The sequence below is a fragment of the Erinaceus europaeus genome, chromosome 14 (assembly GCF_950295315.1).
Source record: "Erinaceus europaeus chromosome 14, mEriEur2.1, whole genome shotgun sequence".
In the NCBI taxonomy this organism is placed as follows: Eukaryota; Metazoa; Chordata; class Mammalia; order Eulipotyphla; family Erinaceidae; genus Erinaceus; species Erinaceus europaeus.
Genome location: NC_080175.1, coordinates 28,964,563 through 28,981,066, shown reverse-complemented (window position 1 = coordinate 28,981,066; position 16,504 = coordinate 28,964,563). Strand labels below are relative to the sequence as shown.

The following is a 16,504-nucleotide window of genomic DNA, read 5'->3' as shown; positions in this document are numbered from 1 at the left end:
ACTTTATCTCATAAGAAATAAATCTTTAAAAAATGAAGTTTAGTAAAGAGCCAAGGGAATATTAGACTGCCTTATCCTGAAAAACATAAAGTGGATTGAAATAAGTTATTGAATTTTTAGCTTTAGGGGCTGGGCGGTGGGGTACCTGGTTGAGCACAGCTTACAATGCGCAATAACCTGGGTTTGAGCCCCTGATCTCCACTTGCAGGGGGAAAGCTTGGTGGGTGGTGAAGCACTGCTGCAGGTGTTTCTCTCCTCTATCACCCCCTCCCTCTTGATTTCTGGCTGTCTCTAGCCAATAAGTAAAGATAATTGAAAAATTTTTAGTTTTAGGGATGGGAAAACAGTATAATTGTTATGCAAAAGACTTTTATGCCTAAGACTGTGAGTTCCTAGGTTCAATCCCCACTCCCACCAAAAGAACTCAGCAGTGCTCTGGTAAAATTAATTAATTTAATTTCACATCTGGGGAGGTGACGCGGCCAATAGGGAATAGATTGAGGGGCATGCATGAGACACTGGGATTGATCCTCATCACTGCACATGCCAGAGTAGTGCTCTGATCTTTCTCTCCCACAAACACACACAACAAATAAATACAAAATATTTAAGACATTAAATACAATTTGAGTTTCAACATGAAAAAAAGTCAAAATGTTTTTCCCCAAAGAGTCCATGAGAATTCACTGAAGGGTTCTAATCAGGAAGAGTAACAGCCAGTTTACATTTTAGAAGGATATTTCTGGAGGCTGTGGGAGTTGAGTGGTGGTGCAGCAGGTTAAGTGCACATGGAGCAAAGCGCAAGGACGGGGAAGGATCCCAGTTTGAGCCCCTGGCTCCCCACCTGCAGGGGAGTCGCTTCACAAGCGGTGAAGCAGGTCTGCTGGTGTCTGTCTTTCTCACCCCCTCTAGGACAGTCTTCCTCTCCTCTTTCCATTTCTCTCTGTCCTATCCAACAACGACATCAATAACAACAATAACCACAACAATGTTAAACAACAAGGGCAACAAAAGGGAAAATAAATAAATAAAAAAAGTTGTGTTGAGGGCAGATTGGAAGACAGTTAAGGCAAGAGACGGCAGCAACTGTCTAAAGGAGCAGAGGACAAACAGTGGTGGTCTGGAGCAGAGATAATTAGAAAAGACAAATATAAAATTAAGAATTACTTTTGCAGAATTGGGTGGTAGTACACCTGGTTAAGAGCACACATTATAGGAGTTGGGCGGTAGCGCAGGGAGTTGGGCGGTAGCCCAGCAGGTTAAGTGTACATGGCACGAAGCGCAAGGACGGAAGTAAGGATCCAGGTTCGAGCTCTGTCGGGGTTCTCCCCGACAGGTAGTCATGAGGAGGGGAGACCTGGACCAGCCGGACCCCCCTTCTGGGGCTGAGCAGGAGGGAGAGTGTCGACGACTTGAGAAAAGACACTACACCAAGTCGGGAGTTCTGTCAAGGCAGTGACTCGCTTTATTGAGAAAAAGACCATTTTTTATAGGCAGGGAGTAGAGGCAGGGATGGAAAGGTAGGGTGAGATGATGTTAGAGGTGGTGTGAGGTGGCGTCACCATCAGTGGGGCTTATGCTCTTAACGCATCATCAGCTGGAGGGCAGAGGTGAATTTAGGTATGGCCTACAGGAAATGCTGTCACCCTGAGGCAGTTAGTGACCATCAGCGAAACTCGAGCCAGGCTTACAGAATGTCTGCTGGGCCTAGATGGGGGCCAAGCAGACCACAACAGAGCTCCCAGCTCCCCACCTGCAGGGGAGCCGCCTGGTGAACTAAGTCTGCAGGTGTCTATCTTTCTTTGTCCCGTCTTCACCTCCTCTCTCCATTTCTCTCTGCCCTAACAGTGACAACAATAAAAAAAAAGGGCAACAAAGGGGAAAATAAATAAAATTGTAAAAAAGTTTTTTTAAAAAAAAAAAGTGCACACATTACAGTGTGCAAGGATCCTGGTTCAAGCCCCCAGTCTCCACCTGCAAGGGGTAAAGCTTCACCAGTGTTTTTCTCTCCTCCACTTTGCCTCCCATTTCCCTCTCACTTTCTCTCTATATTCAATTAATAAATAAGTAATTAAAAAAAAAAAAGAACTACTTTCAAGATAGAATTTGAGACCTCACATCCCTTCCTGGCTGCTAACAACTAACTACGGATGAGGTTGCTGTCTTCCAAACTAGAGAGTTCAGTATCCTCCATTCACTGATGTTTCCAGTTTAAAAGGAAGACGATCAGGTCCCCAGAACCCCCATGACTCTACAGATGTGAATAAGGGGGATGTTTATTGAATAATAAAATATTTTAGTGTGGTCTGGGAGGTGGCGCAGTGGATAAAGCACTGGACTCTCAAGCGTAAGGTCCTGAGTTCAATCCCTGGCAGCACATGTCTGGTTCTTTTTCTCTCTCCTCTAATCTTTCTAATAAATAAATAAAAATCTAAAAAAAAAAAAAAGTAAAATATTTTATCTTATGAGTGGCAGCCCCACCATCCCACCTTACAAATATACATACATAAACACTATCTCTCTTTCTATCACATTTCCCAAAGGGAGCACATGTCAAGATGTCCATTTCCATATCAGACACAGAAAAGGGAGAGGAGGGGGTCTATCACACCAAATTGTCACAATACTTCTTCCACTGTTTCTGCTCAGTCTAGACTTAGTTTAAGATTTTCTATTATTTACAATGCTCTGGAAAAATAAATTACTAACATTTGAGAAATAGTACACAGTAGAGAATAAGCTTGTTTTCCTTTTTTAATTTAGAATCTTGTTAGCAATACATTAGCATCCTTAATAGAAAACAATCATTTACAAACTCAAAAACCAGCCACTTGAGAAAATAAAGTAGCCATCAACCACTACCAGAGAAAGCAGGTTCTCTCATTTCCTGCTGACAAGCCCAGGTTTACCCTTAATTCTGAGGGACTCCTTGTACTGACTGGTTGATGAAACATTCAAGTAAAAGTTAAGGAGTTGTAAGTATGAATTTCTGAGGGATAATGCCTCAGTAGAAATTCAGAAGTAGCCACTGTCCTCCAGTTTACTCCAGTGATGGGATGTTTCTGGGGGTGACCAGCATACTTCCCTCTTGAGGAATTTTAACAATTCATCAGCCTCCAGATTCAGGTCTTATAAAACAATCTTCCACAGTAAAAAAGACTTTGTTCCATAAGAATAAGCTTTCATCGCTTCTCCAGCTTCTTGTACTTGGCTTCTGCAAGGGGAGTAGTAGTAACAGGGAAAGGTAATTATGCTTTTAAAAAAATTTTTAAAGATCTTATTTATTATTCGATAGAGACAGAGAGAAATTGAGAGGCATGGGGGAGATAGAGAGAGGGAACGAGACAGAGAGATAACCTACAGCCCTGCGTCACCACTCATGAACCTTTCCCCTTGCGGCTGGTAACCAGGGGCTTGAACCTGGGTCCTTGTGTAATGCTTGTGCTTAACCAGGTGTACCACCTCCTGGCCCCATAATTATGTCATTTTTCAAACTTTAAAATGCACCTTATTTACTTCATGAGAGAAAGAGCATGCAAGGTAGGCTCAGGCAGCACTCTGGTATATGCAGTGGTGGAGACTGACATAGGACCTCATGCCTGCAAGTTCAGAGCTTTACTGCTAAGCTATCTCCCTGGCCTAAGCAGCTATATTTTTAAAAAGTAGATTGTACAAAGACACTTTTTCATTAGCAATCCAGGTCAGGATCATGCATAATGATTATGCAAAGAGATTTTCAAGAGATTCCAAGGTCCTTGAGCCAGTTTCCTTCTCTATAGATTAGGAATGAAAATAATGTACTTGTTGGTAGACTACTAGGAGGGTGAACATGCAATGCATGTAAAATACTAAGAATAGTGCCTAATATACCATTAAGTACTCAGGAAATGTTGCTGTTCTTTTTTTTTTTTTTTTTTTTAGAATTTATTTATTTATTCATGAGAAAGATAGGAGGAGAGAAAGAACCAGCCATCACTCTGGTACATGTGCTGCCGGGGATCGAACTCAGGACCTCATGCTTAAGAGTCTAGTGCCTTAGCCACTGCGCCACCTCCCGGACCACATTGTTCTTACTACTAATACAAAGTTATTGTCCTTAGGTTTTTGTAAAAATTAAAACATATCACTGAAGGCACATCAGCAGAAATGTTACCTATCATATTAACTAAGGTCATGGCAGATGGATTCTATCATTAAGTCAAACTAGAAATGAAAACAATTGACCACGAAATGTGAGCTCAGACCTACAGGGATGCAGAGGTTACATATGCTCCTGGGCTGACTATGGGCCCCTGTTTAATAGATAGGATTACAGTTAACAATTTTTATACACTTTTCCCATATTTGGGAACTACTCTCTTCCCTGATCCAGCTTTCTGGTCCTTTATCCAACTGTGACACCATGCCCCCAGACAATAGCTTAGGTCACCTGCATATTAGATGTCAGGCTCAGGCAAAAACTAGTAAAGTCATGGGCCCCTTGGAATATACCTAAAATAGACCTACTTGCTTTTTCCAAAAGAGACCCCAAATCTTCATCCACAATATTTCAGCCTTTAGGTTGATGATTTGCTCTGCTTTCTATTTTAACCTTTTTCTATTTTAACCTTTTTTTTTTTTAACCAGATGCTACCATGATGCCAACAGGACTTCCCAGGGCAGATGACCCCACTAATGTGTCCTGGAGCCCCGCTTTCCCAGAGCCCTGCCCCACTAGGGAAAGAGAGAGACAGTCTGGGAGTATGTTCAGCAGGGAAGCAATTACAGAAGCCAGACTTTCCACCTTTTGCATCCCATAATGACCCTGGGTCCATGCTCCCAGAGGGATAAAGAATAGAAAAGCTATCAGGGGAGGGAATGGTATATGGAGTTCCGGGGGTGGGAAATGTGTGGAATTGTACCCTCTTATCCTATGGTCTTGTCAGTGTTCCCATTTTATAAATAAAAACTTCAAAAAAAGAAAAGAAAACAATTACCCAGTTTTTTTGAATATGCATCCAACTTGTAGGCTGCCTGTTCAAGAGCTGCTACCTGCTCCTCGATTACATTGATTTGATCCAGATAAGGTTGCAGTCCTGCATCTTTAAAAACAGAGACGGATCACATGTTTATACATCAATACTAGTGTCTCCAGCATCGCATAAGACAAAGTGGGGTGACATAGTTTTGATCCCTAGCAAAGCAGATTTTTAGAAAAGAGTAGTTAGTTAGCTGACCATACGTGACCTAGACAAAGTATGTGTCTCTTATCTGTTAATTTCTCTCTCCTCTAAATTCCTTTTTCTCAAGCCAATTTTCATTATTGATTCAGTTTCTTGGCTACTATCATGCCGAGGAACAGTGCTATTCAAACAAGGAACACAAATATAAAACAATGGAAAACTTTTGCCATTCATTTCCAATTTATATGCTGGTTCTCTGTTTATAAAACAGTCCTTTATAAGTTCTATTGTTAAATTTCTTCACTAGCATCTGGTCACCCTTCACTGGCCCCTGTCTTTCCAGGAATAAATTGATCAAATCAAGATTCAGAAGCAGAAATAACCACTCCACCAAAGCATGCAGATGCCCAGAGTGGGAGAAATTAGCCTTATCTTTATAATTCACACTTAGAAGATGAGCTCCCTGAAGATAGGGGCCATTTCAGCCACCCCTTTCTCTTCTCCACAGCCTCAACACAAAAATACATTAAATAAAAATATCATAAAGTTTATTACTTACACTTCTGGTTTAAGTCCTTTAAATTTCTACTAATGTTTATAGCAATATCTTTCATTTCAAGATACTTCAGGCTGGTTAGTTTATTCATATTTTCCAGGAGCTTATAGTCTTCACTGGTGGCTTTAAAATAAAACATAAAATGTGATGTCTTTAAAATATGCCTTAGATCACTGAATGTGGAATCATAGGCCAAATATTAGTTTAAGGCAGGACCCAGGGAATGGTACAGGAACAGGTCATTTTTTGATTTATGACATTATACTCAGGCTGTGTACTATGATGTTCACAAAACTAGGCAACAATCAACATTTATTTATTTTTTTAAAAATCTTTTCAAGTTCTTTTTTAAATCTATTTATTTGATAGGACAGAGAAATTGAGAGGAAAGAGGAGTTAAAGAGGGGGAAAGAAAGAGAGACACCTGCAAGCACTGCTTCACTGCTAGTGGGGGCAGGGACTTGAATATAGGTTCTTGTGCATGGTAACAAGAGTGTTCAACCAAGTGTCCTACAACCTGGCCCTTCAGCAAACTAAACCAAGTTAAGATCTAGACACAGGGGAGTTGGGTGGTAGTGCAGTAGGTTAAGAGAACGTGGCGCAAAGCTCAAGGACTGGCGTAAGGATCCCGGTTGGAGCCCCTGGCTCCCCACCTGCAGGGGAGTCGCTTCACAGGCGGTGACGGTGAAGCAGGTCTGCAGGTGTCTATCTTTCTCTCTCCCTCTCTGTCTTCCCCTCGTCTCTCCATTTCTCCTGTCCTAGCCAACAATGACTACATCAATAACAATACCTACAACAATGAAAAAAAAAAACAAGAGCAACAATAAATATTAAATATTGTAAAGGAAAAATATTAAAAAATATTTTTAAAATGTTTAGAACAGTGAACACATTTAACAAAAAAAAGAAGATAAACTTATGTGCCAAGAAAAAGATTGTGAAATAAAATTTTGCGACCTCTACAACATGAAAACATTTAACTTGGAGGACGGCATCATAAACACATATGTAAAATCAACCAGGACCTCATAATTTCTTAGTAATTCATTTATTACTGTGTGAGTCTATGTTGCATGTTATACACTGATCTTTCCAAACCATTCGACTGTTTCTCATATCCTTAATTTTCTTTCCCATTTCAACTCAAAGTAAATGGCTTCTACGCTAGTTTTCCTCAAAACCAAGCCCATTTATATAATTTTCCCCATGTTGTCTTACTTTTTTCTTTGTTGTCACTGGGGTTTCACTGTTCTAGGTTGATTTTTTTTTTTATTCAGATGGAAAGAGACAGAGACACATGCCACAGCAACAGAGCTTCCAGCACAGTGGGGGGTGGGATCTCGAATCTGGGTCACGAGCATGGCCCCATCCCAGGTGAGCTATCTTGCTGACTCTCTGTCTCACTTCTAATTGTCTCTGTCCTCTAGTATTTACCAGCAGGCAGAAGTGTTCCTGTTTTTGCCAAGAAAATGCCTCCTCCTAGACTCTGGATCTAAACCTTCCTCCCTCTTCAGTGCCTCTCTGTTGTATCATCTTTCTCTTGAATTTCCAAGTTCTATGTCATTCTGGCATCTTCCTCTCTATTTAAAAACTTATTTTGGGAAGTCAGGTGGTAGCACAGCGGGTTAAGCACACATGGTGCAAAGTGCAAGGACTGGTGTAAGGACCCCAGTTCGAGCCCCCGGCTCCCCACCTGCAGGGGAGTTGCTTCACAGGTGGTGAAGCAGGTTTGCAGGTGTCTTTCTCACCCCCTCTTTGTCTTCCCCTCCTCTCTCAATTTCTTTCTGTCCTATCCAACAACAATGACAGCAATAACAATAATAACAATAACAATAAAAAACACAACAACAATAAAAAACAACAACAAGGACAACAAAAGGGGAAAAAATAGCCTCCAGGAGCAATGGATTTGTGATGCAGGCACCGAGCCCGTCATAACCCTGGAGGCAAACAAACAAACAAACAAAAAAAACACCTTATTTTGGTTTTCTCCAGCCAAAAAAAATACTCCCCCTCTTCAGCAACATCTATATTATTTGTTCAGGAAAGCGAAGGCACTTTCTCATTGAAAGAGTAGCCGACATTCATTGCTTCCTTTCTTCTCAACATTCACTCTCATACAAACATCGGCAGCCTATTCTCCGCCTCCATCATCCAGAGACACTAACTAGATGCTCCAAAGTCATCACTGCTCTTCTGACCACCAAAGAAAGCCATGACATTCTCCCAATTATTATTATTACTCCTAAGCCCCTTTCCAGTATCAGATACTGACTAGTTCCTTCTCTCATGAAATGTTCACTTCTCTTAATTGTAATGGCAGCGTAACATCCAACTTTCTCATCTCTTTCTAGGTTTCCACACCAAATCCTGTCCCACTCAACCCCTTTAACTATTCTCCATTTTTTCCTTTGCTGTGACACATGACTCAGCTTAACAAAGGTGGTACACTCCCAAGATCATACAATTTTCTTTTCAGATGGACTCAAAGCACCTGTGCAAGTAAGAATGACAATCACTGGGAAATCAACACCCATTTAAAATTAATTTTCTAATAAATCAACTGGAAGCCTAGGTACCTTAATTACTGTTACTAAAAACAAGTGAAATGCCAAGGTCCCTCAAGATTTTAGCCTAGACTCTCTTATCGGATTTGCATTCCAGAACGCTCCCATTTGCGTATTTCAACTCACACGTCTATGTGGGTGATTCCCAAATGTGTTTCCCCTGCTCTGAGCAATCCTTGTGCTTTAGGCTCACCTGGATACTCTTAAAAAAAAAAATCACTAGAGCAGCTTGGCAATATCTACAGTCAGTCAAACCGAAACTGAAAATCCTATTTTCACACTAACCACAGTTCTCTTTTCCAACTTCCCTATTTTGACTTAAAGTACTAAGAGGCTTAAAGTGTCAAAAATATCTCAGGCTGCACCTACCCCCTCAATTTCCATTTCGGCAAGTTCTGTAAACTCCATTTCCATAATGTTCTTGCATCTATTTTCTAGCTGCTGAATTTCTCTAGGGGAGGAATGGGCCTTTTCCCATCCCATTTGTGACCTCCCCAAATTCCCAACAGGAAGTCCTGGAGGGGGCAGGTGGCGGCACACCTGGTTGAGCACACACATTACAGTGCACAAAGACCCCGTTCAAGCCCCTGTACCCACTTGCAGGGGGAAAGCTTCACGAGTGGTGAAGCAGGGCTGCAGGTGTCTCTCTGTCTCTCTCTCCTGTCCCAATTTCTCTGTCTTTCCAATAAATAAATTTTTTTTTTTTAAAAAAAGAAGGCTTCAGGGCCTGTAGGGGCAGGGAGGGAGCTCTGACTGATGCCACAGAGGCTACTAAAGCAGGTGGATGACAGGCGTCCTGAGGCCAAACCCAGCCCGGGTCAAAGCAGAGCCCGCCTTACCCGTCAGCTCCCCAGTCAGGTAAGTGGCCATTTTGGAGAACATGTCCCGGCAGAGCTCGGTGATGTCCGCCTCCGCCGGCTCCTTGGCCTCCTCGGCTGTCTCCACGGCTGCATCGTCTGGGTCAAGGGAGATGGAGTCAGTGCCCCGCCTCCGGCCCGCCCCAAGTCAGTCGCCGCGGCTTCTTCTCACAGGCTCCCACCTGCCCTCATCCGATCAAGTGGGCTCCATCCTCTAAGCGCCACAGCGCCGAGTCCTCGTCGGTTCCCGACCCGCTGACGCGCCGGCTCCGCTCCCCGGCTCGCCCGCCAAACCCTCAGCCGCCCTGACAGGACAACGCCGGCGCACACCCGCCCGCCCGCCCGCCGCTCCCGAGGGAGACCCGGCTTCCCGACACCCTACTCCGAACCCCAGGCCTCCTGCGCGTGACTTGCTCCCCATTCACTCCGAGTACCTCGGACTGGCTCCTCTCGTAGGGTCGCCGGGACACCCTCCGCGGCCGCCGCCATGCCCGACCCCGCACTGCTTCCGGTTCTGGAAATGTGCGCTTGCGCGCCGGGAGGGGAAGCCCCGCCCTCCGCGAGGCCCCGCCCTCCGCGCCCCAGGTTAGCCGCCAGCCGCTCAGTCCCCCGGCTGATGGGGTCGCGCGTGCACGCGGAGCCGAAATAATCCCGAGCCAGGCTGTCCAGAGGGGCTGAGCCGGCCAGAGCCGCGACGGCCCCTCCGAGGGACCGCTGCTTAGTGTAGACCCAAGATGTCAGGGATTAGTCCACTGTGGCCAGCTGACTAGTTATAAGAGATAGGTTACCCTTGGCCCAGAGACTTCGAATACAGTCACATCAAAGGATCCATTTTTTTTTTGGAGGGGGTTGGTCTTATTCAGGTTTTCGGAGACCCCTAAGCCAAAACACTCTTTCAGTTCCTTCCTTAGCTTTTCTTTTTTTTACACACGCACACGCACGCACACGTCCTTTTCCCCTTCCCCTCCCTCTTTTTCTCCCTCCCTCCCTCTTTTATTTTTTTAATGTTTGTTTACTTATTCCCTTTTGTTGCCCTTGTTGTTTTACTGTTGTAGTTATTGTTGTCATCGTTGTTGGATAGGACAGAGAGAAATGGAGAGAGGAGGGGAAGACAGAGAGGGGGTGAGAAAGATAGACACCTGCAGACCTGCTTCATCGCTTGTGAAGCGACTCCCCTACAGGTGGAGAGCCGGGGGCTCAAACCTGGATCCTTCCGCTGGTCCTTTCGCTTTGCACCACGTGCGCTTAACCCGCTGCGCTAACTCCCGACTCCCCCTCCCTTTCTTTTTTAGAGATTTATCTTGGGCGAGGTAGATAGTATAATGGTTATGCAGAGACTCTAGTGCTTGAGGCTCAAAAGTCCCAGGTTCAGTCCCACACACCACCATAAACCAGAACTGAGCAATGCTCTGGTGTTTCTGTGTCTCTATCTGCATCTCTAAAAAAAAAAATAAATATTTATCTTTTAATAAAGAGTCGGGCTGCCAAGGATCAAACTTTGGACATCATGCTTACAAGTCCAACACTCTGTCCACCTCCCATACCATTCTCTTAATTCTCTACTGACTGCGACCTACTTCATTCTCTTTTATAATGTCATTTATTTTACCAGAGTGCTACTCAGCACTGGCTTCTGGTGCTGCTAGTGATTGAACCTGAGACCTTTTGTGCCTCAGGTATGAAAGTGTTTTTGCATAACCCCTATGTTATCTCCCTAACCTTCTTTGATAGTATCTTGAAATAGTATTTTGGTCTCCCTATTTGCAGATGACATGATAGTATACAAAGAAAAATCTAAAGAATCTAGCAAGAAACTTTTGGAAATTATCAGGCAATACAGTAAGGTGTCAGGCTACAAAATTAACATACAAAAGTCAGTGACATTCCTTTATGCAAACACTAAATTAGAAGAAGAAGAAATCCAGAAATCAATTCCTTTTTTAAAATTATTTTTCCCCTTTTGTTGCCCTTGTTGTTTTATTGTTGTTGTAGTTATTGTTGTTGTCGTTACTGATGTTGTTGTTGTTGGATAGGGCAGAGAGAAATGGAGAGAGGAGGGGAAGACAGAGAGGGGGAGAGAAAAATAAGACACCTGCAGACTGACTTCAACCCCCCGGGAAGCGACTACCCTGCAGGTGGGGAACGGAGGACTCAAACCGGGATCCTTACACTGGTGGTTGGAGGACTCAAACCGGGATCCTTACGCTGGTGGTTGGCACCATGTGTGCTTAACCCACTGCACTACCGCCTGACCCCCAAATCAATTACTTTTACTATAGCAACAAAAACAATAAAATATCTAGGAATAAACCTAACCAAAGAAATGAAAGACTTGTATACTGAAAATTATGAGTCACTATCCAAGGAAATAGAAACAGACACAAAGAAGTGGAAATATATTCCATGTTCATGGGTTGGAAGAATTAACATCTTCAAAATGAATATACTACCCAGAGCCATCTACAAATTTTATGCTATCCTTATCAAGATCCCAACCACATTTTTTAGGAGAATAGAACAAATGCTACAAATGTTTGTGTGGAACCAGAAAAGACCTAGAATTACCAAAACAATCTTGAGAAGAAAGAACAGAACTAGAGGCATCACACTCCCAGATGTCAAATTGTATTATAAGGCCATTGTCATCAAAATTGCTTGGTACTGGAACATGAACAGACACACTGACCAGGGGGATGGAATTGAGAGCCCAGAATTAAGTCTCCACACCTATGGACATCTAATCTTTGACAAAGGTGCCCAGACTATTAAGTGTTGTTATTGATGTTGTTGTTGTGAAGTGACCCCCCTGCAGGAAGCCAGGGGTTCGAACTGGGATCCTTACACCAATCATTGAGCTTTGCGCTATGTGCGCTTAACCTGCTGCACTACCGCTGGACCCCCTCAAGACATTGTTCATCTCAGGACTCCTGTGGCAGCCTAGCCCCCTCACCTTGTCACTGCTCCCATTCTCAGCTCCCAGCAGGGGTGAGCTTCCCCCAGCCTCAGTACAAGGACTCATCATTCTAGCCTCTGTTCTACAATCCTATAACAAGTGCAGAGTCTTGGTTTTCCTAAAGGTTTTATTGATACACACCAGGGAAAAATCTATGTTTATCCTATCGGAGAATAGAGTCAGAATCCCCCCAGTTTTAGTCTAAAGATCTCTTTCTCTGCTCTCTGCAGGCTCCATTTTCCTCTCCTGGTTTATGGCCTCCTCAGTTGCCAACATTCAGTGGACTGTCAAGAGACAGGTCCTCCACTTAGTGTCTCTGGTCTTTGTCCTGGGTGGACATCACTCCAGCTCTTCTGCAGCAGTGTACCCTCCTCATGGGAGAAAGTCTCCTCTCCTCTGAGACTTCCCCTGCTCACTCAGGAAGACTCCATGGGGAAGACAAGAGTGCTGCAGGTGCTAGCAGTGAAATCTCTAGATGCATAGAGAATAAGATTTGCCGGCAGGTTGGGAGACATCTGGCTATGACAACTTGCTTGATTCCTCCTTATTTATTCTTCCCCCCCTTTCCTTCTTTCCTTTCATAAATCATGGCTATCCTGAGTCCTTAGGGAGTCACTGTCCTCCCTTCCTTTGTTCTGTTTGTCATTGGCTTTCCCTTTCATTGTCACACAGGGGATGAGATGTCCAGGGGAAATTGCTAGTTTACAGAGCTAGGTGATTATACACAGATACACTGAGTTAGTTACAAGCCCAAGCAGGGTGCCCAGCTATACAAAGAAATGTTAGCTCAAAAGGCCGACTCAGGATGGGACTCAGCAGCAACACTGGAGGAGCCAGCCACTCTAGAAGGGAAGGACATGTGCAGAGGGCATGTCTGTAGAGACAGTGAGAGAAGAACTGGGAGGGTGAGAATGTAGGGCTCCTCCCCCATCACTCTCTGGTCCACCCTGGAATCCCCAGGAGGCTGGAGTCATAGCTGGGACAGGTGGTAGATGATCTCCCTGTTGAAAGAAAAGGGGACAGGTCACTTGAAGTAGGAGTTTCCCCCTTTTATTGGCATTTGGATTTCAAGCTAAGTGGAGAAGCAGCAGAGTGTAGCTGAGAGTCTCAGAGTTTGAAAACCCCAAGGCAAAGGCAAGTCCTCATGAAGTGAAGTGGAGAGCCACTCACCATGCCCAGGGAGGGGGCCAGCTGCCTCTTTTCCTCTAGGATCTTCAGTTTTGAGCCTACAGCGTCAACCTGGGACACCACTCCTTCCAGAACAGTCTCCAGCTGCAGAACTCTCTTAGTCAGCCTGTACAGGAATTGAGAGGGACTGAGGAGCAGAGATGTGTGTCTACGAGGGCTGGGTATCCCCAGAACAGTGAGTGTCTGGATGGGAGCAGGGTGGGTGAGACCCAGTTCTATGGGGAGAGTTAAAGGGAGGCAAAGGTTCTCTGTGGACTAACAGGGGATTGGAAGGTATTAGAAAGGAGCTCAGGAAGGGCTATCATAAACACAATTGGTTCAGGGCCTCTGGTTGCACATACGTGTGGAATTCTTCTCCTGAAACCCAGCCACCTGCTCTGGCAGCCTCTGGACCCAATTCTCCTGGTGGGTTACTCACAGTGGACTGGCCAAGGTTCTCAGTCTCAGCACTGAGGGCCACCTAGTCAGGAAATCAAATGTCAGAAAAGGGAAGATGACTGGGAAGCCATCGGGTCCTGTTCCATTATCCTTTTTTTTTGTTTTTAAATGTGCTACCTGGAAATGAAACCAGAACCTTCCACATGGTGAGGCATGCACTCTACCAGTTGAACCACCTCCCATTCTCCCTCTCCCCATTCTCCATCACCTGATCCTAGGATCAGACTTGGGGCTTTCGGTTAACCTTTCAAACTCTGGAGCTCTGGGGACAGTAGGATCAGAGTGGTGGTACAAGACACAAGACTGACCGAACTTCTTGGAGGGAACCATGTTCCACTGGAACAAAGCACAAGCTCCTTGAAGTCTTGATTTCTGAGGCGCTTGTTCACCAGATGCCAACTCAGTTTGGGAGAGAAGAGACAGTACCGGACTGCCTAGTACTCTGTCTCATGCTGCCCTTGACTTTGTGGTCTACACTAGGTTGGGATGAAGCAGGAGTTGCAGGGGCAGCTGAGGATCAGAGCCTGAAAACCCCAAGGAAAAGGCAAGTCCTCACAAGAAACTGTCAGAAATTCCTGATCTTTTCCCTCTAAATTTGGGAACAATGGTTCTCAAGCTTGAGTATACATTGATATCACCTGGGTTTTTTTTTTTTTTTTTTTTTTTAGTATTAAGAGTGTCTGGGACCCCCACCCAGAGATTCTAATCAAGGTTTAGGATTTTTAAAAGCTCCCCAGGGTCTTCTAATAGGAGCAGTTTGAGAATCATTGTTCTAAAGAGTTTTCCTTCCTCCCTGTATGAGGACTTTCAATTTGGGTTTGGCTGGCAGGAAGAGGAAGGTGAAGGGCATCCTCACATTGCCTCTATACAAACCAGCTGGGCTCACCCTCTCCTCCTCCAGGTCCTGCCTCATTTGATTCTGTTCCTTCTCATCCAGAATGTGATTCCCATCTTGGTCAAATCTGGTGAAAGCAGCTGTGAGCTTGGTGATCTCATGGTCTGCATGCCCTGAGCTGAGGAGAAGAGAATGATAAAATGGCTTCTGACTTGCCACAGCTGTTATCTCTCTATTATGGATTTCCTGCTCTTTCACCAAACTCTGGCAAGAATCATGCTCTCTGGAAAAAAGAAACTACATGGGAAAACCAGGATCTGCAAGATTAAGCAGTTTTGCTCCTAAAAAATCATTCACTGGGATTGTGGTCCGGGAGGTGGTGTAGTGGATAAAGCACTGGACTCTCAAGCATGAGGTCCAAGCTCAATCCCTGGCAGCACATGTACCAGGATGACGTCTGGTTCTTTCTCTCTGCTTATCTTCTTCATGAATTAATAAAATTAAAATTAATAAAATTTAACTAATTAAGTTAAAATCACTGGGGTCTATTTCCTCCTCCCTTGATCCCTGTTGATTAGGTTCAGACTTTCTTTGTCTCCTAAAGAGTTTACTACAAAAATCTCTTTGCTCTAAATAATCTGACCTTTGCCCAACTCCACTCTCAGCTTCCCCTCCACTCCTTACCCCTGACAACCCATCTCCATAATGCAATCAGATGCATTTATCTGGATGAATTAATCTTTATACTGTGCAGGTATGAGAATATCCCTTAACTGATTAAAATGTCTCCTGGCCACCTATTCTTTAAATAGAGTGATGGTGTTCAAAGCCTTTCTCAGTGTGGACCTTGCCTATCTTTCTTTCTTTTTCCTTTCTTTCTTTCTTTCTTTCTTTCTTTCTTTCTTTCTTTCTTTATTTCTTTCTTTCTTCCTTATCCTTCTTCTTCCATTTTTAATTTTCTTAATTTCTTTATTTGATGGAGACTGTCCGAAATCAAGATGCTAGGGGGAGACAGAGAAGGAGAGAGAGAGAGAGCACTGCTTCACCACTCTCAAAGCCTTCCCCTTCCAGGGCCCTAGTCAGGGAATCCTGGGATTCCCACACAGACATGATGGGCCTAAACCTCTAATAGATTCCTCTCTCTACTGTCACTGGTCATCTCCATCAGGAATAACATAATGGATCCCTTTGTGGGCTCCTGTATGACCTGGCCCTCAATGTGGATCAACAATGGTAGGGACTGTTCCATTCTCAGAAGGGAGGTTGGGCCAACATACTCTACTACTCAAGGAAGATGGGTCCAGCAAGGAATGCAGCCTAGAACATTGCTAGCTATGACCACAGAATGCAATCTCAGACCTACAAGGATGCAGAGGTTACACAGGCTCCTGAACTGAATATAGGCCCCAGATCAAAGCGATGGGGTTTACAGTTAACAATGTTTATATACTTTTCCCAGATTTTGGAGTTACCCTCTTCCCTGATCCAGCTTTCTAGTTCTATTTCCAACACTGATTCCACCTCCCCATATAATAACTTTGGCCCACCTCCATGTTAGCTATTGGACTCATGCAAAAATTAGTAAAGTCATGGGCCCCTTGGAATAGACCTAAAATATATTTACTAAATTTTTCCAAAACAGAAACCCTAAATCTTTTTTTTTTAATTTTTATTTTATTTATTTATTCCCTTTTGTTGCCCTTGTTTTTTTTTATTGTTGTAGTTATTATTGTTATTGTTGTTGTTGGATAGGACAGAGAGAAATGGAGAGAGGGAGGGGAAGACAGAGAGGAGGAGAGAAAGATAGACACCTGCAGACCCTGCTTCACCACCTGTGAAGCGACTCCCCTGCAGGTGGGGAGCCTGGGCTCGAACCGGGATCCTTATGCTGGTCTTTGTGCTTTGTGCCACCTGCGCTTAGCCCGCTGTACTACAGCCCGACTCCCAG

The 16,504-nt window shown here is 44.2% G+C and overlaps 2 protein-coding genes across 2 annotated transcripts in view; both read right to left on the bottom strand.

Annotated features, from left to right (window-relative positions):
* Positions 1-1,918: 1,918 nt before the first annotated feature.
* On the bottom strand, positions 1,919-9,713 carry BLOC1S2 (biogenesis of lysosomal organelles complex 1 subunit 2). Its single transcript, XM_007530268.3, has 5 exons — positions 9,577-9,713; positions 9,125-9,241; positions 5,722-5,841; positions 4,977-5,081; positions 1,919-3,214 (listed from the first exon to the last, which is right to left on the bottom strand). The coding sequence occupies exons 1-5, from the start codon at positions 9,629-9,631 to the stop codon at positions 3,183-3,185; spliced, it is 429 nt and encodes a 142-aa protein (XP_007530330.1). The 5' UTR covers positions 9,632-9,713; the 3' UTR covers positions 1,919-3,182.
* A 3,224-nt stretch (positions 9,714-12,937) lies between these two features.
* The window catches only part of PKD2L1 (polycystin 2 like 1, transient receptor potential cation channel), an 82,813-nt gene continuing 79,246 nt past the window's right edge, over positions 12,938-16,504 (bottom strand). Inside the window, exons 12-15 of the mRNA XM_060172264.1 lie at positions 14,608-14,734; positions 13,625-13,743; positions 13,266-13,389; positions 12,938-13,096 (exon numbers count right to left, since the gene is read on the bottom strand). Coding sequence (XP_060028247.1) covers positions 12,938-13,096; positions 13,266-13,389; positions 13,625-13,743; positions 14,608-14,734 — 529 coding nt within the window. The remainder of the gene's footprint in view (positions 13,097-13,265; positions 13,390-13,624; positions 13,744-14,607; positions 14,735-16,504) is intronic.

Bases quoted from the DNA above. Each gene is read 5' to 3' on its own strand.
- BLOC1S2 (XM_007530268.3), bottom strand. From the start codon at position 9,631: ATGGCGGCGGCCGCGGAGGGTGTCCCGGCGACCCTACGAGAGGAGCCA. The intron at 5,082-5,721 runs GTAAGTAATAAA...CTGTTTTTAAAG, and splicing joins AAAGGACTTAAACCAGAAGT to ATGCAGGACTGCAACCTTAT. The intron at 3,215-4,976 runs GTAATTGTTTTC...CTCCCCTTGCAG, and splicing joins TGCATATTCAAAAAAACTGG to AAGCCAAGTACAAGAAGCTG.